The sequence below is a fragment of the Hibiscus syriacus genome, unplaced genomic scaffold (assembly GCF_006381635.1).
Source record: "Hibiscus syriacus cultivar Baekdansim isolate YM2019G1 unplaced genomic scaffold, ASM638163v2 tig00111644_pilon, whole genome shotgun sequence".
Lineage (NCBI taxonomy): Eukaryota > Viridiplantae > Streptophyta > Magnoliopsida > Malvales > Malvaceae > Hibiscus > Hibiscus syriacus.
The window spans coordinates 1,605,607-1,632,348 of record NW_024063144.1 but is presented as its reverse complement, the minus strand read 5'-3'; the positions used below and the strand labels follow the sequence as shown (position 1 = coordinate 1,632,348).

Sequence of the window (26,742 nt, the reverse complement as noted above, 5' to 3'; positions counted from 1 at the left end):
ATAATCAATTTTTACCATTATGAGTCTTTGAAAAAATATTTTCTCATCATTCTTTAATTTTCATTTAGAAGAAATGTGAAGCGCAATATGATTTAACGGGAATTCAGCTCTCGCTATGGTCCAAAATGACACTGTAAAATCCAACCTGGAACCACTTGTTACAACAGCAAGTGACTATGACCATTACCATGACTGTGACGCATCTGTCTTCAAGACACCCAAAATCATATCTAAAAGAGATCTATTATCTTGAGTCGTGTTCAAACCCTAAAAGGCCTTGTGAAACATTGAGCATTCTCTAGGGATTTTAGAGGAGGGAGCCACTAACAACGTTTTTCTCTTCTTTTGCGTTTTTCTGTGAATTACTCAACTTTTATTTTCTGGTCATGTTATAATCCACGATGAAAACATTAATTCAAATTAAGGAATATCATAATTAGTATATTTCTATAAAATAAATATACTTAAATTTAATCTTAAAACTAATTATTCTCAATTTTACAGCAAATACATTAGTTTGTTGTGATGGTTGTATTTTAAAAGGCTTGTGCTTCAAATCCTAATCTTTAAACTTATTTTTTCTCTCATTTTGTGGTCAATTCGATACTGACTGGTGACTGAAATGAATCTTTTTTTAATGTCCGTGACGAAATTGATAATGTTATAACAGTTTGAGTGACTCGATTGTAAGAATTTTTTGTTAATAAATTAATAGTGTAATGAAAGTTGGGTAATTTTGAGCAGTCTACCCTAAAAAAATATAATTTCGACTTTTGTATCATTTTTACTAGAATAAATATAATGGCTCTTCTAAATTGATATTGTGCATTGATTTAAGAGTTTGCTGAAGGATAATATTTAAGAGTTTCCACTTGTGGTAAAATACAATGTGGATGCTTGGATCTGCCAAGCTTCAAATGTAACACCCAATGTGCAATTGTGAGGAAAAATTATTAGACGGATCTGACTCACCTCGTCATCCTTGATCTCAATCAATAAGATCCGTTTCTGTTTATTTCTTCTTCTTTCAAGGTGAATCCTCACCACTTTCCTATATGTAAATAAGGAGTGGATAGTTTTATGGAAATTACTTTAAAAATAGCCATGGATGACATGGTGAATCGGATCCATCAAATAATTTCTCGAGGGTGAGGGATACAAATCAACAATCAAAATAAAAGAAAATAATTCAAAGCAGTCTCAATGATTTCCTTTTGGAAGACGGATACCAAAAGTTTAAAATAAAACAATCATTGGCTCCATAAAATAAAGGTTAACAGCTTCCCTAAAAACCATGTTGAATCATACAACATGTAACTTGAGAAAATGTCGAACAACATGCTCTAATTACGAAAATTCGAAGCTAGTTTCAAGACCAAAAAGCTTTTCGTGTCTTCACGCCTGCCTAAATTTACAGCTCAATTAACTAAACTTGAACTGGGATTCAAACTTCTCACCATACATATACATGTGTATGCATACATAGAGACAGACATATGGCAAAATGACATGCAGCATAGGCAAACCGAAGATAAAGACAACGACTTACATAATTGGTTTCTTGCTACAACTGGATCTAACATTGCTGGTCATTGCTGCAAGGTTGCGTTAATCTGCTGCTGTTGGCGGGGTTCTGTTCGTCGTCTTAATCGCCATCTAAGGTATTCCACGAGAAGAGAATTTGTACTAATTGCAATACTAAACCCAGTGAATGACGAAAGGAGGACTGAGAGAATTGGGTTCACAGCAAGCTACAAAAATCAAGGGAAGTACATTAGGAGCTTTACTCCGATTCATCCCATCGGAGCAAATTGATGCCGCTGATAATTGAAGCAAAAGGAATAGTAATACATTATACAGTAGATCATTGCTTAAGAAATCGGATTTAAACTCACTACTGTATAAAAGATATGGGCAAACAGGATGACCGTTGCAAACTGGAACGAAGCATATGCCCATATGTAACTCCTGCTCACTGCCATCATCAGATGCTGAAATTTAGCTACTTTAGGCAACGAAAAAAATAGTGGTGGAAGCTACAGGAAGCTCAAGGGAAACAAGAATTGGAACGAAGTTCGAGTTTTATGAGATTTGATTGTCTACATAAAAAGTAATTATGTTAGCTAGTTCACTGTTTTGTTTGGTTTCTCTAATTGACATATTTGACATCAAAACATAACATATAAGCTGTCTTTTTTTTTTTTTTGGTACTGGGTAAAGTAGATATCTCAAAACTGTTACAACAGAGTAACATAGTCAAATTGCTATGCAGAATGATGTTTAAGTAAAATTTCATAAAACAAAAATAACGAATAAACCTCAGCAAAGGAGAAAATATTTCCTTCCTAGAGGATTTCATGCAACTTTAGTTGTCTATGGAATTTAAAGGGTTTGAGGCACTTTTGTTGTTTTATGCAAATGCGCAAGACTCACGCATGCCCTAGATGTTTTCATTAGCAACACTGACCCAGGAGATCTTATCATGGTGACAAAATTTTAAAAATAAAATAGAACTAATGTCCGTAAATGGCAACATGTTAATATCCGGGTACTGAACCAGACAGGTGAATTGCTAATGACAGTTGGACTACCAATCTGATACACCAATTTTTCTTTTAACACGAATTAGGTGTGACACAATCAGGAGTTGGGGTGAGCAAAACTCGACTTGAGTCGAAAAATCAATTTTTTCAACTCAACTCAAGAAACTAGATTCGAATTTACTTTGAGTTGTAATTTCATAAACTCGACTCGAAAAATTTTCAAGTTCAAGTTGAGTTATAAAATACAACTCGAATAACTCGAAATTTTTAGTAATTAGTGGCTTGGTCTTCAAGTTTGAGCCGATTTCCTCGACTTTGTATGATATATGTATATCACATACGAAAAAATATATATGTATTGTATATGGTTATAAAAAAAACCATTTAAATTGGAATCAAATAGTATCATAATATTATAAATCTTTGCAATTAAATTAAACAGAAACTCGAAAACTCAACTCGAAAAAATTTCAAATCAAGTTTAAGTTATAAAATAGGATTCGTCAACTCACTCAAAACTTTTTGACTCTACTCAACTAGATCAAAAGCTCGACCCTCCAGGAGGGGCGAAGCCAAAAGTTGTATGAAGAGGGAGGGAGTACAATTTCACCATTATACTAAATTACAATTTCAAAAATCTTAAAATACTAAAGAAATTATTCCAATTGGGGGTGAGGGTAGTGGCATTGCCTTCCCCTTGCATGTGCCCCTGGCAACCAGGAGCAACAGAAATACCAAGGAAGCACCACTATAAAGTTTTACATTTTTCGCAATGTGTATGACTCGTACATTTTTTCCAATCAAGAAATGACATACTCACCCATTGTGGCAGCAATCGAAGAGGAAAGAAGACCTAAAGCACAGGAGAAGGGTAATGAGATGGCTAGAGCACGTGCACCCAAATTAGACACCTACATATGTTGAAAATTTTTAAAACCATAAATCAACTTGAACAGTAAAAGAAAATTGTTAAAAGCTAACTTTAAAATGGAAGAAAATGCCCAAAATACGCAGATATAAAAGCTTAAAAATGAACCATGCATGTTCAGACTTCTTATGGTAGCCTCTTGACATCAGAATTTTTATAACAGCTATAGAATTGTTTCAAATAAAAAAAAATACTTATTGCAACAACAAGAAACATCATTATGCGGCGAGAAAATATTTTATTTGAGGGAAAGTTCTTTGATGTTTTAGAAATTTTTTTAGGATGAAAAACAACTATGGACCTAGTAGTCAGCTACTTAGCTTAATGTTTGAGAAGCACAGACCTTTGGAAGCAAAGAATCAAACAGTCTTGCTGGAAAGGAATGTGACATGAAAGATCTAGGTAGACACACTAAGCTTAAATTTAGGTTGGGCAATAACATCATCATGATTAAAAAAGTTCTACCATATTAAGCAGACCTTTTTACAGGTCAAACTTACAAAGAAAGATATAGTGATATTTTCGTGACTTCATCCAGGTTTAAGTACGGAATTTTCTTGCAGAATCCTGGGTTCATATGCATACAGAAACACTACCAATATATGCAGTGAGAGAGTATTGAATTTCGTTGGCAGTGCAGGGAATCAGAAGTATTCAGGTGATTTGATTCTTTTGAAAGCAAAACAAGATTAGGGTGTATTTATCATTGCTTTTCAAATCAGTTTTAGACTTAGATTAGTTTTTTATCCATAAATAATGATAAACCAGTGAGAAAGCATTGAATTTAGTTGGCAGTGCAGGGAATCAGAAGTTATTTGATTCTTTTGGAAGCAAGAAAATATTGTCTTAGTTGCGACACATGTTCTATAATATAACTAGATATCATAAAATAGTGATAAGAATTATGAACCATCTGACGGATGCTATTGCAAAATAAATAAATAAACAAGTGGCACAGCACAACATATATAAGTGAATGTTACCAGAAGTTGTTCCAGGAAACAGAAGTAAGCCAGTATGCTGACCATGACAAGAACTGGTATATCCTGCCAGAGCCTATTGATCAGACAAGTGGAACACTGCTTTATTAGATCTGAAATCAATTTATGTATGCAAAAAATAGGAACATAGATATTACAGATGTAGACTGCTCATAATGAACCAAAACTGATTATCTTCTTCAGTTTGGTTGCTTACGTAACTGAATGAATATGCAGTATACACATTGTAATTACAAAGAGAAAACAGCCCTTTTAAAATGGAACTGGTTAAATGGCCTTATTATTTCATTATGAAAATATTCAGTACCAGATTTGGTTCATATAAAAATATAGTTTTAAATTGGATATTTAGAAGTTTGAATCTCATTATTCTATGGCCTTCCTTTCTCCACTAACATGGGCATCATAAAGTCACGTATTTTTACAGAAGTATCATAAGCCTTACAGAAAAATGTTTAAAATACCTTAAAGGTTCTTCTTAGTTTTGCCTTCCAGAACCCTAACTCCAATCTGTCATTAAACAAGGAAAAAAAACTACACCAGAACTACCCAGATAGGTTTGCTATCTTTCTTCTCTTTCACTCACACAGTTTGTATGGAAAATTGACTAAAGATAACAAACCAAACGGAGTGCATAATAACTTACTAGGTAAACGCCCTGATTTCACTAAACACAAAACTACCAAAATACCTTTGCTATCTAAACAAATATAAATCCAAAAGAAATCATGAAGGCTTCCAATCAAAATAACAGTTTGAGGATTTGTATATCAGACCTACAACAAGCACTTAAGAACCAAAGTTATCAAAAACTTTGAAAACGAAAACTTGCCTGTAACCAGCAACTTGAGCCTGCTGTGGCACAGTCGGAGGTCGTCTGATAACAATCCTTGGATCATTCATTTTTAATAAAGTTACAGGGAGATTCTGAACATCTTGCTTACACACATCACATGTCTTGTTTCCCTTGATGCTAAACCACTTCACAGCACAGTCTTTGTGAGCAAGTGCAAGCTCTCCTTTACAGCTACACTCCATCTTCAGTGTCTCGCCTCCTTCACCCAGCTCAACCAAGCAAATCCTGCATACTGCTGCTTCTTCGGGAATGTCTTCACCTGCATCTTCACTAGCTGAGAACATGACAAAAGATTGTAAGTTATACCTGCATCTTCACTAGCTGATAACATGTCAATAGTAAGGTAAAAGTGATAAGCAGATAGGATAAAATATTAGTAGACCGGGCCTCAAATGGCCATACATTGACTTATTAAAGTACAAAAAGTTAAGCAGTAAAGACTGATGATGCAATCATAGAATAAAGCACCGCAATTATAGAATAAAGCACCACAAACACTTGTAATCAAATGACACTGGTCAGATAACAAAGCACCTCAAGCATGGACATAACAGGATTATATTAAGCTGTGTCAAAGACCAGAATAAAATAAAGCTCCAAAGAAATAGTTCAATATATCCTTAAAACATTTTACCATATGGTATTCAGAACCTGATTTCATAAGTTGCTTGAATGAAGCAACCAAAGCATCTCTAGAATTTACTTGGGTGAAACCAGACAAGAATTAGCAAGACCAACTAAAGATGCAGGTATGAAGAAGGAAAAAAAATAATCAGGAGGTTTCAATGCAAACATGCAATAGCTCCCACCATAGGAACACACTCATTTAAAGTCCATTCTAGAACATCAAATTTGACACAAAAGGAGAACAAATCCAATTGTAACTAAAATAGTTTTCATACAAGTGGGAGGAAAGTTAAAGAAAGAAAAACCTAGTATTGAATATTTTGTAAAGAGTCGAATATTTGAAAATCGCATAAAATTAGTCTACAAACTGAAGCTATTGATTAAAATTCAAAAATAAGAAAATTAGCACCTACTTATTTCTGTTGATGGGGCATCATTTGGCAAGGCACCCTCAAGTGCAGTAGGACGTGGGGTTGCTGAAATTACACGGACCAAACCTCGTCCAGAGTCTGCTCGTCTTAAACTTCTAGGTTTAACATTAACTGGTACTGACAATGAGCGTGCCATACTCATGCGCTGCTGAACTACTGAGTTCTGTAGGCAAAAGAACATCCTTTTTAAATAGCATAAACAAATATTTAGCGGCATACACATTTATGCAGTGAATTCCTAATTGCATCTTAAATGACCATAAAGCATCAATAAACACTGGAACTAAATAGAAAATGAGACAAAAAGCACTTACAGTAACAGTAGACTGAGCATCTATATGTCTTTCTGGTATAGGCTTTGGACCTGAATACGCAATTGGTGTAACTGGTAAAGAATGTGCTACCTTTGTTGAAGGGAACAAAACTTTGTTGAGAGAAAATGATCTTGAAGTGGAAGGCTTCTCCAACGAACAATTAGAAGGAGGTGTCTCTGGAACTATAAGAACCATCTTCTCACCTTTTTGGCAAAAATTGTTTACCCTAAAGCTGCCTTGTGGAAGAAGATTTCTAACAGAGGATCTGATTTTAGCTGAATGGGGTCTAGGAGGCAATCCCGCTTTTGTCGAGCTAGGACTTGGGTCAGAAGGAATATCTACAGATGTAAAATCGTAGAAGGAACTTTCCAAAGACCTCAAAGGTATCTGCAAAGAGGAGAGATTTGGGCGTCTAGTCTGATGAATCGAGGCTTCTATTCTTTTGTCCATTTCAATGCATACCTACAATCCATCACAACTCTCCATAACTATCAAACTGTACCCAGCAACAATGAGTTGTAAAGAGAATAAATGAAATCAAAAGCTACAAACATCACTTCAACAGCAAAGCACATGTTATATGAAACTACACAAACCTACCGCCCCGTAATAAAGTGTTTCTAAGAAGAAGCTTAACATATAGTTACATCAAGGATTTAAGTTTCAGTTTCGGATGCATTTTTGGTTGTCACATTTAAATTGTGGTCCCAGATGCACTTTTGGTTGTCATATTTATTGTGGCTGCAGGCGTAACAAATGCTATTACAATCAATTGGAGAATGCAGATGACAGAGAAAGACGAAACTTCACAATGGCAGCCTAACATCACCTCACTATTTAAATTAATGACTATGATATTGATATAACAATCAATATTCAGGTATAAATAAAATAAATAGACCACGTTCTTTGAATCTGAAAGTGATACTATAAACTACAGTTTTTACAGTTGGTATGTGGGTTGGACACTTCTCCTATAGATTTGTTCTTTCAACGAATACCCTTGCAGGCACAACACTGATAAATGATAAAAATATACACTGCTTCCGGTGACAAAGAAATTCAGATAAACCACTGCATGGAAAAATCACATGGCAATGGCAAGGTTTCCGAGCAAAATTTGAGTCATATTTTAGGAAATTCTATAGATTGTAGGTATTCTAAATATAATGAAATAGATATTCTAGTACAGCCTCATGCAACAAGTCATCCTCCAAATACACACACAAAACCCCCCTCATAAAATTGTTATTTCACCACTCACACACACCAGCAGTAAACAGGTGGAAAGTGGGGGGGGGGGGGAGAATAGCATCAATCTTCAAATAAACCCCACAGCATTAAGCCTAATTGAGAATGGCGCACACTAACGACTAACAAGGTTTAAATAGATCAAACCTTTGGCTCATCTAATCTACTCTGTAATATTGTGAAAATAAAAAGGAAAATAATAATAATAATAATAACAAAAAAAGCCATGATCAACAAGGAAACAAATCAATTTGCAAGCTAAACCCAGTCGAGCTTCACTAAAACTATATCAAATGATTACAAATATATAAATAAAAGAATTACTTGGGAATTGGATTTGTGAGAAAAAAAAAACAATAACAGTTTCCATTTCTTGAAAACAAAGAAGAAAAAAGAAAAACCTGAGAATTATGTGAAGGATCTGATGAAGAAGATGCTTCACTGCGTTGATGTTCAGCAACTGAAATCTCCATCACCTCCTCTTTCAACACAATGGTAAAATATAAAACGATTTATCAAGCAAAATTTTGCAGTTTGCTTGAATTCAATTTTTTTAAAAACAAAAGAAAAAAAAAAACTCCGTTTCCTTCATCTTCACTCCTAAATAGACCACTCATGCTTCCAACAGTTACTAAATAATATTTTATATAAAATATTTAAATATTTAAAATATGATTAATAAATTTATTCCTATTTCCGCAAAAGCAATAAGCCGCCATGAATCATGACTATGCCTAGTCAAAGTTGGTCAGTGCTTTTTCCGAGGGAAGCAACTGTACTGTTCTTCTTTCAATTCATATTTATATACTATTGATGTCTCTCTCTCAGTATTTATGACTAAATTTCAGATATTTAAAATAAAATCAAAGATAAATTAGATATACAACTTATGTAATATAATAATTAATAACAGAATTTAATTTAATAATTAAATATTATTATTTATGTTATAATTAAAATTTTAAATTTTGAAAAAATATCAGGTCAATAATTATCTTATATCAGGTCAATAATTATCTTAAGTAACATATGTTGATTAGTATTTTTTTTCTAAAATGACTATTTATATAAATAATAAGAGATTATATTGTCATTATATCTATAATATTATGTATATATATATATTTTAAAATTTTTAATAATTTATAAATAATTATTTTATAGTTATAATATATATTTAGTTTTTTAAAACTTTCAATAATAATTTTAGCATTTTTAATATAAATTTATTTTTTAGTAATTTAATTTTTTGAATATTTTTATATTTTATATTTAAATTTAAAGTAATTTTATTTTTAAAAATATTAAATAAGTCTCTGAATTTTTAAAAAATTAATTTGTCCATTGAACAAGATAAAAAAATCAATTTAGTTCATTTGTCTCGTTAGCACCGTAACAGTCAAAGATAAAAAAATATTGGTTAAATGACCTATTAAATTTATTTTTTGAGTTAGAGGGTCAAATTGAATGTAAAAATTATTTAAGGGTTACTTTGATTTTTTTAAGTACAAATACCTCATATATCTTTTTGCTTAAAATATACACACCATGAGATGGTAATATATATATTTTTTGGAACGATTCTTATTTAAGGGGAGAGAGAAGATAAATTTTATTCTTAATGAGTATTAAATTTAAAATCTAAAAAAAATGCTAACCGATAACTTTTGGGAATTTTTAGCCCAATAATTCAGGCGGGTGGATTATTTGGCCTAATAGGACAACAGGAAATTTATTTTGGGATCTACGACAAATGCTATAGTGCCATGGGATATATTTTTTAATGGGTCGTGTCACGTGGATCCCACTACTCGAATATATTTAATATATCCTAAGGGACTCATCATGCCCACGTGAAGAGTCCCAATAATTTATTTTTAATTTTTAAAAACATTGAAAAAAATATATTATTTAATGCAAAAGGAACTAGTCATGTCGGTGTGACGAGTTTCAACAGGTATAATTTTGAATTTGTTGACTGTTGGATTGACCATTGTTGAACGGTCAAATTTTCTTTAAAAAATTCAATAGAACTTGTGACGCCGAGTTCCAACGGCTATTTTCAATTTGAAAAAACTAGTCGTTTATAGCCGTTGGATAAAGTAGTATAAATAGAGGTTTGGATTAGATTTATTTTTCACTTAGAATCAAACATTCTATTGAGAGTAAAAACTTTTGTGTTGAAATGATCTCAATAGAAGAAATGTTACGTCTTGATGATGTTAATATTTCATCGACAGAGTTGACTACGGTAAATTTAATTTGTTTTATTTCATTTTAGTTTTGACAAAATTATAGTATTAATAATAATTATTTATGTAATTATTTTAAATAATTTATTTTCAAATTATAGCGAGAAGAACGAGTTATTCGTCATCGAGGAATGAAGAACCACATGAGCGGATGATGATATATTTTCACAATCCAGATTATATGGAGCGAAGTTTCTTCGCGGATTTAAGGTGAGTCGACATTGATATCAGCGTTGATTGAGCTTTGGATGCCGAAACTTATTCGCTAAATGTTGTTATTTCAAATTTATTGAGAAATAAGGCTCCAGTCAATATCATTGATGGGTTGCAGATACAAATGACGTGGTTGGAAAAAGAAATTAGAGTATATGAACAATCAACGGAGCAAGAGGTGATAAATACAGCTCGAGCATATCTTATGATGTTGATTTGAGGGATCTTGCTACCGGATAAATCAGGTAATTTGGTCCAGTAATGGAGGATTTCGTTGTATGTCGCTAATATAGTTGGAGTTATGCAATTTTGACTTTTTTGTATTATAAACCCTGCAAGGCGACCATAGTCGTTAGAGGAAAAAATCAAATGTAGCGGGTTATTTAGTTTTGCTCCAATCATGAGTATGATATCGTCTCCCGTTTATGACGCCTATTACATCCGCTCCTATGGAGTTTTCTCTCGCCGTAAGGTAAATTCATATGTTTAAAGTTTTGATATTTTATAATATTTATTTAAATATTTTGAAAATGACAATAAATAATGTATTATTTTAAATGGTGACACCGAATAACAGATACAAAGTTGTCAGGTGCAACCAAAGTAGATATTCGGATGAGGACTGATATCGTGGTAGACATGCGATAAATTTTAATATTTTTTGCATTAACTTTAAATTTGTAATATTAATTATTTAATTATACTAACATAATATTTTTGACATTTTAATTGGATGGCTATTATGAGTCGGATATCCAATGGTGTCTACCGCCAATGTTCTTTGAAGGAGCGGAGACATGGTTTGTCGTAACACCATTGCTCCATTTCACAATTATTGAGATCCATGTCGCCGATAGAGTATTGCGACAATTTGGGTTTTTCCAACCGATAGAAATGTCTATATTTAACATTGACGATTTGCATAAAATAGACGTGTGTGGGAAGCATAGCGAAGATTTACCGAGGAAACATGCTATATTCATATAGTAATAGGAAAATTGACATTTACGATTGTCTAATCGTTCTAAGGTACAACCCGAAGATTTTTATTTCAATGTGTCTCCCTACCTCCAAAATTATGAAGCAAATGGGAAACCATACTTGACAACGCCGGAGGAGCGATCCGAGTGGGAAATAATGAAGGCAAAATATGGAGAAAAAAATCATCATCTTCGTCAACATCTTCATCTTATGCTTCCGTCAATTATTATTCGTCGCAAGAAAGTTATGATGTATATGGTGCATATCAACCATCCATGGAGAGTCGAATGAAGTGGCAAGGACTTGGGTGGGATCAAGTGACACCTTCACAACAATTTTCCTCAAAACTGGAAGAAAGAGGTCCATGTGATCATATTCTTCAATACAAACAATCTAAATTTGAGGTGATGACGTCAATGATAATATCTTGAATACTCCATCGTTTTCACCCGAAAATGTAAATCAAAGTGGTGGAGTAATGTTCAGTACATCGGAACCGAAAGAAGACGAAAATGACGAAGGTGGACGACCACGACAAAATCGACGAGCACCTCGTCATTATTATTCTACCACTCCTCAACATCGGAAAGAAGTGTGCAAATATAAGTAATAAATTTATTTATTTAAGTTTTTGTACTCAATATTTAATTGTATAAAAAATCATTGATAATTAATAAATTTGTTTATTCGTTTTCACCTTTAAATATGTTTAAAATTTGTTAATAATTTTATTTTTAATTAAAAAACTTTGAAAATATGTAAAATGTAAAAAAAATAAAAAATATTTAATTAAAAAATAATTTTTATTTAAAATTAAATTAAATTAAAAAATCATTCATATTTAGTGTAGATTATAAAAGTATAGGGAGTATCGGTACTCCTTTATAAGTATCGATACTTCCTTTATTATTTTAAATAAAACTAGCCGTTAATAGCCGTTGGGGATGACGGTATCGATATTGTGACCATTGTATCAATACTACTATGTAAAGTAGTATCGGTAACTATTTTGCATTATAGAATTTGAGCAACCTGGTAGTATCTATATTACCTAGATAATATCGATAATTTTCTTACTTAGGGTATCGATACCACATGAATAATATCGATATTGTTCAATAGTATCGATACTATAAGAACAATATCGGTACTTCATACGTGAAAATAAGTTTTGTTCTCAAATTCACTTTAAATTGACTTTGAATTATTACTTGAAAACTTTTGAAGACTTTGAACAAATTCAATTAAGTCCAAAAACATTTTTCCTTAATTTTATATATCAAAATATTACAAAACGTGGTTCAACATAGTACAAGTTAAAAAAATATTTCCAGTACAAAAAAATACATAGTTACAGTTCATAATATTTTGTAACGCCTATTTTAGCGTCCAACTCAATATTTTGGAATATATGAACAATGTTTTCTGTTATGACCTTCACCTCTGCAGTGGCCACAAAGTTTGGGTAGACCTGGCTCTCTTTGCGGATAATCCATATCGATATGAATTCGGCTAGATTCAGGTCGATCCCGTAACTTCCTACGTAATTGAGGATTTGGCAATTATTCCTCATAAATTGTGCATTTAGGCCAATATGCTTCATTTGGGAGATACTTGAACTCACAACTATAAATGTTGCGTATAGTGTGCAAGCTATAACAGTCATCAGCATATAAATATGGGTTAACATTGATATGCATACATGTAGCAACAGCATGAGCGTATGGGAACCTAAAAGCTTAAAATCTACCACAGTCACACAATCTTCTATTCAGATTACCAAAGTATATTGTAGAATTACCTCCCTCATGTGGTCGAACTAGTGCTTGGACAACGAAATCAGAATCAAGTCTGACAAAATTACGGACAAACATTGATGTCGTATGTGTTTGATTCTTTTGCATTGCCTTCTCTAAATCTGGAGACCAATCTCTCCCATCGTTGATCATGACATCAATTTGTGAACTTTTGTCTACTCATACTTTACTCAACCTAAAGTAAGTCTCTCTAACAATACTTGCTATTAGGAGATTGTCGAAACGATTTTTTCCTTTAAAAATTTAGATTTTAAAAACCACACATTTTTAATTGCTTCTTTCTTGATTAAGTTTTAATAAAAAAATGTAATTTTAAAAAACCTCTCGTTCCGAAAAAAAATTGGGATTTACTTTACGATAGAAAAATATGGTTCGAGGAGTCGCCACCAATCTTTGATTAGGGTGTGATTGGGCACCCAAAAACGTTTTGTCCTTTTAAATAAAAATTAATTTTAAATAAAACAATAAAGCAATGGATTACACGCTGGATGCCGTGACCTTTTCTCCAATAATTGTGAAAAACAATTTTAAATTTGGTTCATTCTTCCTCTCTACACGAAATGAAAACAAAGAGGTTTGTCTCGCCTTGGCTTCAAATTTCAGAGGTCGGTGATGGAACCACCGTAATGCTCATCGTCGATCACAGTCCACCATCGGGTGCCGCCGTCATTCTTCGGTCACCGTTCGACCCCAAATTTTACGAAAGGCCTAGTCTCGACGCGAGGAACACGGATCTGACCTCCGTTTTGCAAGGAACAGTCACCAACTTAACAAAAAAGGTCGTCAACCGTTCAATTTTTTTCACTCTGATTTACCGTTGTCCGCCGTAGATCGTCTTGGTTCCGAAGTATGTTACTCGTCTCACCGTAATGACACTTTCCACTGTTCAGATTAGCGAACAAAGGCTCCGGTCTCCGGAAAACATCGTCAGTCGAAAGGGAAGGCTCTCCTTTTTTATTTGCTTATGTTGAAATAAAACACACACACCACATACACTGGAAATCGAAAATGCATTAAAATACCTCAAGAAAATTGTTCTTCCTTTTTTCTATTGCTTCTCGTCTGGGCGTCCTCCTCTTTATATTTATTTTCGGTTTAATATATTGATTGCTTGATTTGTTTCAAATCCGAACATTTTTTTCAAAGCTTGATCATTATCTATAAAAAAGCTATTGCTTTCTTTCCATATTTTGTATTGATTGAACAGGGAAACAAGTTTCCGATTTTACAGAAGAATCATGGATGCTTTCTTGTTACATTGCTTCTCAAAAGAGAAAAATAAGTCTCTTTTCCCTTTCGAATGGTTGCTCCCTGTACCCTTAAACAAATGTGAAGTCCCCTTTGTTTACAGTTGTTTTCTGAGAAAAATAGTCACCTTTCCTTTTTTTTTGCTAATGATCAGTTTCCCTTAATGAAAAATGGCATGACTCTACCAACCGTTTCCCCTCGCTTTTTACCGTTTTCTTCCTTTGTTGGATATCCCCACGTCTATGGAATATGTTTTCCTCTCCTTGTTTATTGCAGGTACACTCCAAGCGGTTGCACGGTTAGACAACTCCAACCACTCGATCCATTGGTCTGGGTTTGCTCCCAAATCGGGTCTTTATTTGGGTTGAATAAATGTTGTCTTCTTTGTAACTATTTTGGGCCTTTAATCCCCTTTTGGACTTTGTAATAAACCTAGAAACATAAAAAAAATTATTATATGTATGTATATATATATATATATATATATATATATATATATATATATATATATATTTATATAAGTAAAGCTCAAACAAAAACTCCGGACAAAAACGAGCATCTACAGAGTTGTCGAGTCCCTTTCAGCATTGAGTTGATACATTCAACAAGGTTGGTAATCATATGGTCGTAACGTCGATCCTCAACATCATATGCTTGTGACCATATCTCCATATGGATTTTAGCTGCAAATTCATACACATCATCTCCGTATCTTCTCAAATTTTCATGTTGTGCACAGAAGTTTGGTTGGAATAAAACAACCCTAAAAAACAGTAAATTAAATGTTATTGAGAAATAAAAAAAACATAAATGAAGCATAAATAATTAATGAGAAATGATATAATACTTACCCATGTTGATAATCTTCTTTTTGATCTTTTTCTGCTTAAACGTCTTCATTGCATTCGACACAATATGAAGTATACAATAAGCATGATATACGTGTGAAGACATCCATCTATTTTTAGGTCTCAAAATTGTGCTTAACAACCCAGGCGACATATATGAGATCATGCAAACCCTATATTAAGTAACAACATAAAAACGCAAGTTGGAGAGAAAAAATTTCAAGTTTTCTCCTATACACTTTTTAACAATGGAGAAGGCAATGAGAAAAATATTTATGTCTTCATCTTGTGCAACGACTATTATCAAGATGTGTCTGTAGAGCATATGAGTCAGAATATAACCAAATTTATTCTGAATGGATGCCACTAACACATAAATGGGAACTCTTGGATTTTTTCCACCAACAACTTCACATAAGAGCACATGACATCTGAATCTAAATGTTTGTGGTCTTGTGTCAAGGTCATTGTACACGCGTGTTGTTTATTGAACCTTGTGACTTCCCACAACATCTTCCGTTGTAGGTATGATACTCGTATCCTCCATTTACAACCAACATCATGGTGTATACACTGTACGAAATAAGTCTTTTGATCCGACTCCGCCGCATAGAATTGAAGATGAGCTTTGATATAGTACTACTTGATTGCTAGTTGTGCCTCTTTTTTTGTTTCAAACTGAGACCCAATGACCAACTCAGATGACTGCTCATCTGAAGAACCCTAGTGGGTAACACATAACTCTAGCATATCATATAATTCAGGATTCCACATAGCATTATAGTTATGTTATGCATTGCAACTGCATGATGATACCGAGACAAATCATGGCGAGGCATTTCATGTTGATGGTATGTTTTTACCCAAACATTTGGAGCATTCTACAATCCTTGACATCTTGAAAGAGTTGTCTCTCATACATCAACCTCAATATCCACACCTTGTCCCTCTGAAACAACCTCAAAAACATCAGACTCATCAACTAATGGTGTATCGTCATCGTCTACCAACAAACTAATATTTTATCATCTTCGCTAAATTCAACAAGACTTTCATCGAACCGTCCAACAAAGTTATCATCACCATCATTTGCATGTGGTTCAGAGGGACCTGCTTCTTCTGTTCTTCAATCTGGTATGGATGAGGTCAGAATATCAGTTGTATTCGTGGTTTCGATATACATCTCCACCATATTATTATTTGGTGATTGATGAAGTCTAACCATAACAGCAACATTGCCGTCATCATCAAGCTGAAATTTTCCATATGTCATTGGATTTGAGGAGATCAGGTGCCGATAACTTAAACATGAAACATAAGCCCCAAATTTTCTCTCAATTTTTTATTTCATTTGGCAATGAGATACATCTACAGGGAACATCATATTGATAGGCCTGTTTGACTTAGGGGTTGTTTGTTTGCCTCTTAATGGAACCATTCAGCGTTGAATGTTGAACCGTTCAACATTCAGCGTGTTTGTTTCGCACCTCTGAATGATTCAGTGCTGACTAATTCAACAAAATAGTGTTGAATGATTCAGCACAGAAGTGCATTCTGAATGATTCAGAGCCATTATCAAACATCATGTCACATTCAGAACTAATTCATACAGAGCCTCTGAATCATTCAGCATTTGAATCATTCAACGCTTAATCATTCTGAAGTAAACAAATAACCCCTTAAACTCAACACCAACATCAGTTGTAGAATTTCGTCATTATAATGGACAACTGTGAAGAATTTGTTGCTCATTGTTTGAAATGCATTTGGTTAAAAGAAAGGAGTTTGTTGTGTAAGAGAATGAAGATGAAAGGAGTGTTTTGTGTGTGTAAGAGATGAAATGAGTGTGTTATGTATTTTAAATTTTTAGTCGTTGGAACTCGTCGCATTGGCGTGACGAATGCCACTGATTTTTTTTTTTAAATTTGCCCGTTTAACAACGGTCAATCCAACGGTCAACAAATTCAAAATTATACCCGTTGGAACTCGTCACACCGGCATGATGAGTTCATTCAGCAATAAAATAATATTTTTTTATAATGCTTTTAAAATTAAAAAAAAAATTATTGGGACTCGTTATGCCCACGTGACGAGTCCCTTAAGTTATATTAAATAAATCTGGGCTATGGGACTCACGTGACACGACCCATTAAAAAGTATATAACATGAAACTCGTCACGCCGGCATGACGAGTTCTATGAGTACGGTAGCATTTAGTGTTGATCCAAAAATAAATTTTATGTTGCCGTATTAGATTAAATAATTCACTCGCCTATATTTTTTTTTTGCCGAATTCCGCTGAACTTTTGATCACGTATCGTAGAAATTATTAACCCATTAAATATTTCTGAACATAGACGTTAAAGATTTCAACTTTTGTGTTTCGGTTGAAAACTACTTTTTAAACACAATTTTGTTTTTCAAGAAGTTACATATGTAACATTAGCTATAATTCTAAAAGTGATTTTGACTTTGAAAATTCTTTTGATAAGTGATTTAAATCAATTCTAAAACCAAAAGTGGATTGATTGAATATTTCTAGACAATACTTGATTTTAATAAAAAAAATCAATTGAATATAGCAATTAAATTAAGAGTAAATTACATATTTACTAACTTTACTTTATTTATCTTCTATTTCATTTACTGTATTATTTAAATTTTTTTCAATTTTTTCACTAAACTTTAGACATTAAATTTTTTTGTTACTTTGTCATTAAATAATTAACAACATTATGACATGACTACTGGTACTAAAACGACGTAGTTTTGAATCATTAAAAAATCAAATATGGATCAAAACAACATTGTTTTAATCTAAATAAAAAAATTAAATTTCTTTTTTTCCTGTTTTATCCCTTTTCTTCTACCACCTCCCCTCATCTCTCTCAAAATCACGAATCACACCATTTATCCCATTTTCTCCTCCCATTTACCCCATTTCTCTTCTCCCTTCACCGTTGCAATAAAAAAATAAGGTAAATCTCTTAATTTTTTTTTGCTTTCTTTTGCTTTTCTCTCTTCTATTATTTTTGGTTTTCCCTTCTTTTTTTACTTCTCACCATCACAATTTTAAGTCATCGTCGACCATTATAAAGGCTAAACGATAGTGGGGCAAATGTTCATTCCATTCTCTTTTTCTCTTTGTTTTTTTGGATGGTTGTTGTTTTTTAGTCTATATTTTGAGTTTAATGGCCGAGCTTATTGTTTTTTTTATGTTGATAGAGATGTTAAAGTTGAAAAACAAATATGTTGAAATTGAGATAGTGAGTTTGATTGGGAGATAGTGATGGTGATAATGTAATTTAAGGGTTTTAGCACAACTTGATTAGGACGATTAAGATGGTGGTTGGAGAAGGAGGATTTGGGGGTGGGATGGGGGTGGGATGAGAGTGGGAGTGGGAGTGGGAGTGGGAGTGGGAGAGGGAGGGTAGGGGAGATTAAGATTTTTTATTTAAATATTACACGTGATGTTTTAATATTAATAATATATATATATACATTATATTAATAAAAAATGCCACATCATCTTGTTGTTACTGTAACACCCCAAACATCGGGTCAGTAACTATAATGTAAGTAATTTAAATTTAATGGTTTAAGTAGAATAAATGAAAAGTTCAATGACTAATTTTGGAAATTTTGATCAGGACTTGTTATTAAAGAGGAGATATTGGAGGGGCATTATGGTCTTTTTGAATAAAAGGAATTTTTATATTCCTTTTTAATGGATATATATCACGTGTAGGAAAGAAAGAAAGAAAAATCTGGAAACCCATTTTTGTTATCTTATTCTTGCCGTGAACTTCTATCTTTCTACGGTAAGTTAATTCAAGCTGTTTGTTTCTTCAAATTTTGGTTTGGTGTTGAAGTCTTGGGTGATATATAAGCTTAAGGAAAGATTATGGTTGATTAAAACCAAAAGATTAGTGGAATAATGATGAATATGTATAATGGGTTTTTAAGGGAATTGTTGATATGGTGTAGTTTTTGGATTTCTATTGATAAATTTGAATTGTCAAAGGTCTAATTAAGGAGTTAGAAGGATTAGAAATGATTAAGAATATGTTTGAAAATATGATATGATTTTGAGATTGAAGTGTTCTAGTGAGATTTTGGATATTTAGGAGTATTAAATTGAGATAAGTTGGTTTTGATGAATGAAGTTGAGTTTAAAGGCATAAAGAGAGATAAAAGTAGAAGATTTAGGTAAGTTTTGGTTAATTTTTGGAATAAAAATGGTAATTTCTAGGCAAGGGTATCGGTATTGGAAGAACAATATCGATACTTCAAGGCAAAATTAGTTTAAGTTCGAGGATCAATATCAGTACTGATTGAAGGAGGTATCGATACTGAAAGGGGAGTATCGATACCAAGAGTAAGGTATCGATACCATTTTCAAGTTTGAAATTACAGAATGTCAAAATGGTATCGGTATAGAAGTGAGTATCGATACCATAGAAGGAAGTATCGGTACTTTAGGAGAAGTATCGATACTAGTGCGCTTGAAATGATGAATTAAGTGTTTCTTTCAACTTAAGCTATTATGTTTGGTTATAAGCGATATTCATTTTCGATTTTTCTTATGTAGACATCGAACAAAGATAAATTCTGGACAATTCGACGTTATAAGTTATCGATCAAGTTTGATAAAGATTTTGCTAGAACTTACGTGAGGCAAAGGTGAGTGCAACTCATTTGTTTTATATTAGATTTGAGAGCAATTTACGATAAGCCAACCTCAGATTTTCAATCGAAAACCTTTATATTTCTTTTATGTTCTATTTTTACAATGTTTTATTCAAGTTATTATACTTAAGTTATGTTTTGATGTTTATGTGTACATGATTATGAAAATGTGATATGTGAATATGTGTAAACGAAATTACTCGATGTGAAAGTGCCCATGTGAACAAGATATACTTTGAATAACGATATGGTGAATAATTATGTGGTTAAAAGCCCAAGGTATATGTATGAGGATTAGAGGTACAGTTGGTATGCCAAGAGTTGAGGGTTCTATGTGGTCATTCGGGACAAATATGTGGCATTTCGGTGCAAATTATGTGTGTTGTGGTGACAACATTAGTGCACAACCTCAATATACTCAAATACCTAGAGTTCTTAGTAATATACATTGGGCCATTAAAAAAAGTTATATGAATTGAACAATGAATAAAAGAATCTATTCTTGTTATGAAAAGCAATTTGAATTCCTTATGAAATGTTTTTATGACATGAATAAGAAATTTTGTTTATAAAGTTTTATTTGACTCGTACTTGCCTCACTAAGTCAACGACTTAGCGTGTGATTGTTTCGCACGTAGGTTTGAAGAAAACCGAGGATTGAAGATAGGCGAGGACAACATACTCTCGTAAAGATCAAATCAAATGTAGGTTTTTTGTAAATTGGTAAACTGTTGGCATGTACTACGAGTTTAAATTGAAATTATCTGATCTATTTTGTAAACTTATATTTTTTGTATTTATGTAAATTATTAAGGGTTTATTTAAATATGAATGTGAGTTTTTATTATTTACTTTAATTTAAGGGTTTCACCATTTTATTACAAATAAAAGCTTAAATTTTCTCCTATTTTTTTAGAGTAAATGTTTTGGAAAGTCAATGTGACACCTCAGATTCATATATGGGTCGGGTACGGGTTAGGGGTGTTACAGTTGCTGAGTAAACGATTGAGTAACCAAAAAAGTTCAATGTCTAAAGTTCACTGAGCAAATTGAAAAAAAATTAAAAATATGGCGAGTGCAAGAGAGAGTAAAGTTCAGTGAATAAACGTGTAATTTACCCTTAAATTAAATTTAGGATCTATGTCGTTTTAATAGATCATATTATTATTATTTATTTGTTTAGTTAACGGTGACATTGATTTTAATTTTAATAATTGATTCTCTTTTTTGTTTCTTTTTTTTTTAATAAGAAAAATTATGTTCTTGTGTCACATTTTTTTCTTTGCCTTTGTAGCATATTTTTTGTTTTTGTCGTTTGATTGTTCTTTTTATTTTATATTTTCTCAGGGTTGGATTTGACGACATTATGACTGAGTAAGATGATGCCTATATGTAATCCTGTTAATCTTCCCTGTCATGGACGCTCAGATTGATTTTGGATATGCGATATTGCGTTCATGGATAGTTTCTCACGACGCTTGACTCTGATTTATGGTTTCCGGTCTTTCAATAGCTTAATCTCATTTTCTAGTTTGCTTGCCGATGATATCAAATTTATCCATATCTATTTTTTATTCGAGTCTTTTGATTGAGTTATTAACCTTTTTCATATATAATTCTTATATAATCTAAAGTGACTAATTTTATTATATAAAAATATTAAAATTATGTAGTTAGTTTACTCTAATAATTGTAAACCCTTATTATAATTTTAAATATTTTTACTGGATTAATGACTTCTATTTAAAAATTAAATATTCACCGATTATTAAAGTTTTTTACGGTTTTATCTTGTTTTTCTTCAGTAACTTAACCAATTTTTTTGGAAAGTATAATTATAATAAATTTACGGTCACCAATAATCAAGTAAATGATTTAATAAGATAAAATATTAAATTTTTAAATAATATTTAAAATATATTTTTAACATTATAATAGAATAATTTAGAGTAAAAAATCATTATACTATTAACTTTTATTAAATCAAGTATCAATATTTAAGCCTTAAAAAACCTCCAGGCCGACTTGAATCTGAATTAGTAGCGGCTGAGTAATCACGTGAATCAATAATAATGATTCGAAATGTATAAATAAAACTGCTTGATATATTTTAATTGTTTAAATAAATTAATTGATATCAAAGATTTAATTTTCATTTAGATGGAAGATTCAATCATCTACAAAAAAAATTAATAAATATAAATAACTAATATTTATGAAAAAAAATGAAATAAGAAAACCATACAAAAGTCAAAATTTTAGGATATACATTTTAAAAAAATTAAGCTGAAAATGAATCTAAAACATAATGCAAATTCTACTTTTTTTATATGTTAAAAGATCCTAAAATAATAAAACAAAAATATAATTTTATTATTTCTTTATTTTACTCATTTTGACTATTTTTTAAATTTTCCAATTTAGCATATATGATTGAATTATTGACCAATTTGTGTTGTGTTTGTATACCAAAACGTATGGGTAATGGAACAAATAAAAGATAGTACGAAAAAGAAAGTAAAGTGGTTTTTTTAAGAGAAAATCGTCTCAGTGACCAAAAATGCCTTATAATATACGATTTTAACCAACTTTTTCCGGATTTGCCAAAATGACCAACAAAATCGCAATGCGATCGCTAATTCGCAACGCGATCTCCATTATCGCAAATTTGCGTTGCATTTCGCGTTGCGATAGTTGGAAATCGCGTTGCGATGGTCTACAGTGTCGTTGCGATTTTCCCAATTCGCAATGCGAATAAGTAAATCGCAACGCGAATTGGAAAAATCGCAATGCGATACTGACTATCGCAATGCGATACTTACTATCGCAATGCGATAATACAAAATCGCAACGAGATACTGACTTTCGCAACGCGATTCTGACTTTCGCAACGCGATTTACATAACGCCATTCGTATTAACGCGTATTTTTTTTTTCAAATTCCAAACACGAATTTTTTCTTAATAAATCGAAAACTGAACCGTCCACAGTAATCGCAACTCATAACCTCAAACCCAAAATCACAACACTCCGTCTCATCTCCATCTCTCACTCTCTACGGTGAAATCCGTCCCCATCTCTGAAGATTTACGTCCCCATCGCCGGCGAAATCCCTCACAACCATTCACAGTCAAAAATCCCTCACAATCATTCAGAAATGGAAAATCAACCTCCGAGGGTTAGTTTTGTTTTATTTTTATTTTGAAATTTTTGTATTATTTTAGGTTTTTCATATTGAGATTGATGATAAGTTTACTGGTAATTTCAATAATAGATTAACCATTTCACTTAGATTTCTTATTAAATTCATTCGATTGCTGCCAATACTGCTAAACTGTTTAGCCTGTGAAGTTAGTATTTGTCTTTGTTTTGTCTTTTGGTTGAAGTAATGCAGAAGAAGAATAGTTTCGAGAATGAAAATCGCAACGCGGAAATAACTATCGCAACGAGAGAATCGCAACGCGAAATAAAAATAGCAACGCGAAACCAAAATCGCATTGCGATTTTCATTTCGCGTTGCGATAGTCATTTCACGTTGCGATTCTCTCGTTGCGATAGTCATTTCCGCGTTGCGATTCTCATTATCTCGTTGCGATTTTCATTTCAACCAAAAGACAAAACAGTGTTGCAAATTTTAGTTTCAAGAATAAACTACTATTTATGTTTATTGGTTTTGGTATATCTTGACAGTGTAGATTTTGGTATATCTAACTTGGTATGTTTATTGTTTTTGTAGAAATTTTTTTCGGCTTCATTGACATTAAGGAATAAAGTTAGCCTAGCCACTACAATTGCTTCGAAGCTTTCACCTGCACAAAGAAAATTGTTTGAGGAAACCTGCTTCGGGCCATGGCTGAGAGTACAGCATCCGGGTGGAGATGCTAATTTGACCCATTTGTGGCTTCAGACCATGACTAGAGATCTACCCGACAGTATACAACGTGGTGAGGAAGAGATATGGTTTCATTTTCCACCGGCGTATTCTTGTTTTGGGCGGAAGGAGTTCTGCTTAATCACTGGTCTACGATTCGGACACGATGATGTAGGCTGGTACACTCGTCATATCACCCGCCCATCATGGTTATCCAAGGTTTTTCCTGATGAGTCAATAGAGAAGCCGAACTTATACGTCGTCGACATGAAGAAATTGTTTAATAAGAAAGATGGTTTTACTCGGATGAATGACGTCGATGTTGTCCGAGTATGCCTTCTACTACTTTTGTATGCCGACTTTTTAGGCAGAGAGGCCAGACAACCTATTCCTCAGGAGCTAATATTATTGGTAGAGGACCTAAATGCATGGAATCTGTTTCCGTGGGGTTCGTATATATGGAAAGCTACCTGGACTAAGTTGTCGTCTGCCTTTGATGACCGCAAAAGTTTGCGGGGCGATGGGTCGAAATACACTTTGTCAGGCTTTGTTTGGGCCTTTAAGGTAAGAATTTCTATATAATGTTTTCAAAATTATAATTAATTATTTAACAATTACTAATGTTTGTTATTATATTGTTTGTAGATTTGGATATTCGAGGCCTTTCCCGCCATGAAGACATATGCAATAAAAACTTCAAATGATATTCCAAGGGCTATTTCCTGGAAGAGGAAACGTCTGTTGGATTGGGAAGCCTTAATACCATATGCGACAATAAATAATGTAAGTTAACACAAATACTATCATATATAAACAAGTTATTAATAGTAGACGTTTAACTTTGTTTGAGTTTTTATATTTTTAGGAGGCCAACATTCCATTAATTAGACTGACACCCACGGAGGCTGAGCTTGCCACTGATTGGTGGCAAGCTAGTCAGCGTTTTCTTGATGGCACGAATGATGAGCAGCCTCCACTTCCTCCACTTCGAGAGCCATCACCTCACCCAGAGCCATCACATGATCGACCCGACTATATACCTCTACAACGAGAGCCATCACCTATCCCGTCACATCATCGAGCCTCTTCTCCACCATCACCTCATGATAGGCGACCGGCAAAGATGCCACGACTTCTATCTCCCTGTTCTCCACCTCCACGGGATGAGTCAAGGGAGTTACGTGATGAGGTCAATGCCTTGCGTGAGGAGATCGGTACTCTACTCGATAACGATGGTGCATGGCGTGTGAAGGTGTCTACTTTACGTGGTGAGGTTGCCGCTCTACGTGAGATGGTAGTATCGTTGCAGAATGAGGTTCATACTCTACGCAACGAGGTAAGTTTAAGATTTTCCATATTTAACTTGATGATAAATTTACTCGTAATTTCACTTAAATTAACCATTTTACTTAGATTGTTTAGTAAATTTATTCTGTTGCTGCCAATACTGCTAAACTGTTTATTAACACTGTGAAGTTAGTATTTGTCTTTTTGTTTTGTCTTTTGGTTGAAGTAAATTTATTCGGTTGCTGCCAATTCTGCTAAATTGTGTATTCTTTAACACTGTGAAGTTAGTATTTGTCTTTGTTTTGTCTTTTGGTTGAAAGTTTGAAATATATGTCTTTGTTTTCACTGTTTAAATATCATGTCTGTTTATTTACTGATATTTCTATTTAATTATTTAGCGGACCGATAATGTGGATGCTTTACGTCGGGTTTTTCTTGCACGACAGAGTTCACGCATCAGACGGCGTGCACGTGCTATTAAGTCTCCGTATACCCCAATAGTGCGAAGACACCGCAAGAAGAAGCCCGACTCGCCTGTCATCCCTCAAGAGTCCACTCCTATCGTTGAAGAGGCCCCTATCATTCCTCGAGAGTCCCCTCCCACCATTCAAGAGGCCATTGCCATCCCTCAAGAGTCCACTCCTATCGTTGAAGAGGCCCCTATCATTCCTCGAGAGTCCCCTCCCACCGTTCAAGAGGCCACTGTCATCGTTGAAGAGGTCCCTCCCACCATTCAAGAGCCCGATTCACATGGCGTCATATGTAAGATTCTTGAGAAACCCTCTGACGTGCCGGACATGATGGATTCAAGTTGGCTCTCGTATGAGTTACCGGCCAGTACCATACCGGTATCTGAAGTGGAGAGGAAACAACTACCGGACACAATTCTGGATAACACCCTTTGGGCTAAGACCGCAGTTGATTTTTATCTACATGAGCGAAGCCAGGGGTGTTTCACTGACATATGCAAGCTCAATGATGATATCTATTTGTTGCTTGATCGGTCTTGGTGGGGCGTATTATTAGGGGTCGAAGACAATGGCTATTTCGATGGAGGGGTAATTCTTATATTTTTCTTATATTTTAATTTGATTATTTTTTTGTAAATTTATGTAAGTTACTAATATATGTCTTTTTTTGTAAAACAACATATCGATGCGTGGGTGTCACGTCTTCTAATAATTAGGAAACTTAAGGAAAATAAAAGAAATACACGATATACAATTATGCCGACGTCTTTTAATGCCGTTCACTTGAAGAATCAACGAGATGAATCATTTGCGTTGGGCAATGGACAAGCTAAACTTTATCCTGCATGGTGGGAGGTCGATAAGGTTAGTGTTTATTTTAGATTGAGTTTAAAGGTATTCATAAATAAGTGCGCAAATGAATGAATTATTACTTATGATTGCAGGTGTTTATCCCTGTTTTGGAACGTAACCATTGGCTTCTCGTCGAGCTTCAGATCCCATCCCTTAAGGCAATAGTATATGACAGCATGATAAATTACATATCATTGGCTGATTTAAGAGATATTATTAAGGGATGGAGCTCTTATTTGGATAAATTCTTGGATGCGATAAAT

The 26,742-nt window shown here is 33.4% G+C and overlaps 1 protein-coding gene across 1 annotated transcript; it reads right to left on the bottom strand.

Annotated features, from left to right (window-relative positions):
- Positions 1–1,360: 1,360 nt before the first annotated feature.
- On the bottom strand, positions 1,361–8,545 carry LOC120166749. Its single transcript, XM_039175960.1, has 8 exons — positions 8,353–8,545; positions 6,701–7,162; positions 6,369–6,549; positions 5,305–5,602; positions 4,455–4,527; positions 3,364–3,454; positions 1,896–1,975; positions 1,361–1,751 (listed from the first exon to the last, which is right to left on the bottom strand). Exons 1-8 carry the CDS (start codon positions 8,422–8,424, stop codon positions 1,590–1,592), a joined length of 1,419 nt encoding a protein of 472 aa, XP_039031891.1. The 5' UTR covers positions 8,425–8,545; the 3' UTR covers positions 1,361–1,589.
- Between the last annotated feature and the right edge of the window lie 18,197 nt (positions 8,546–26,742).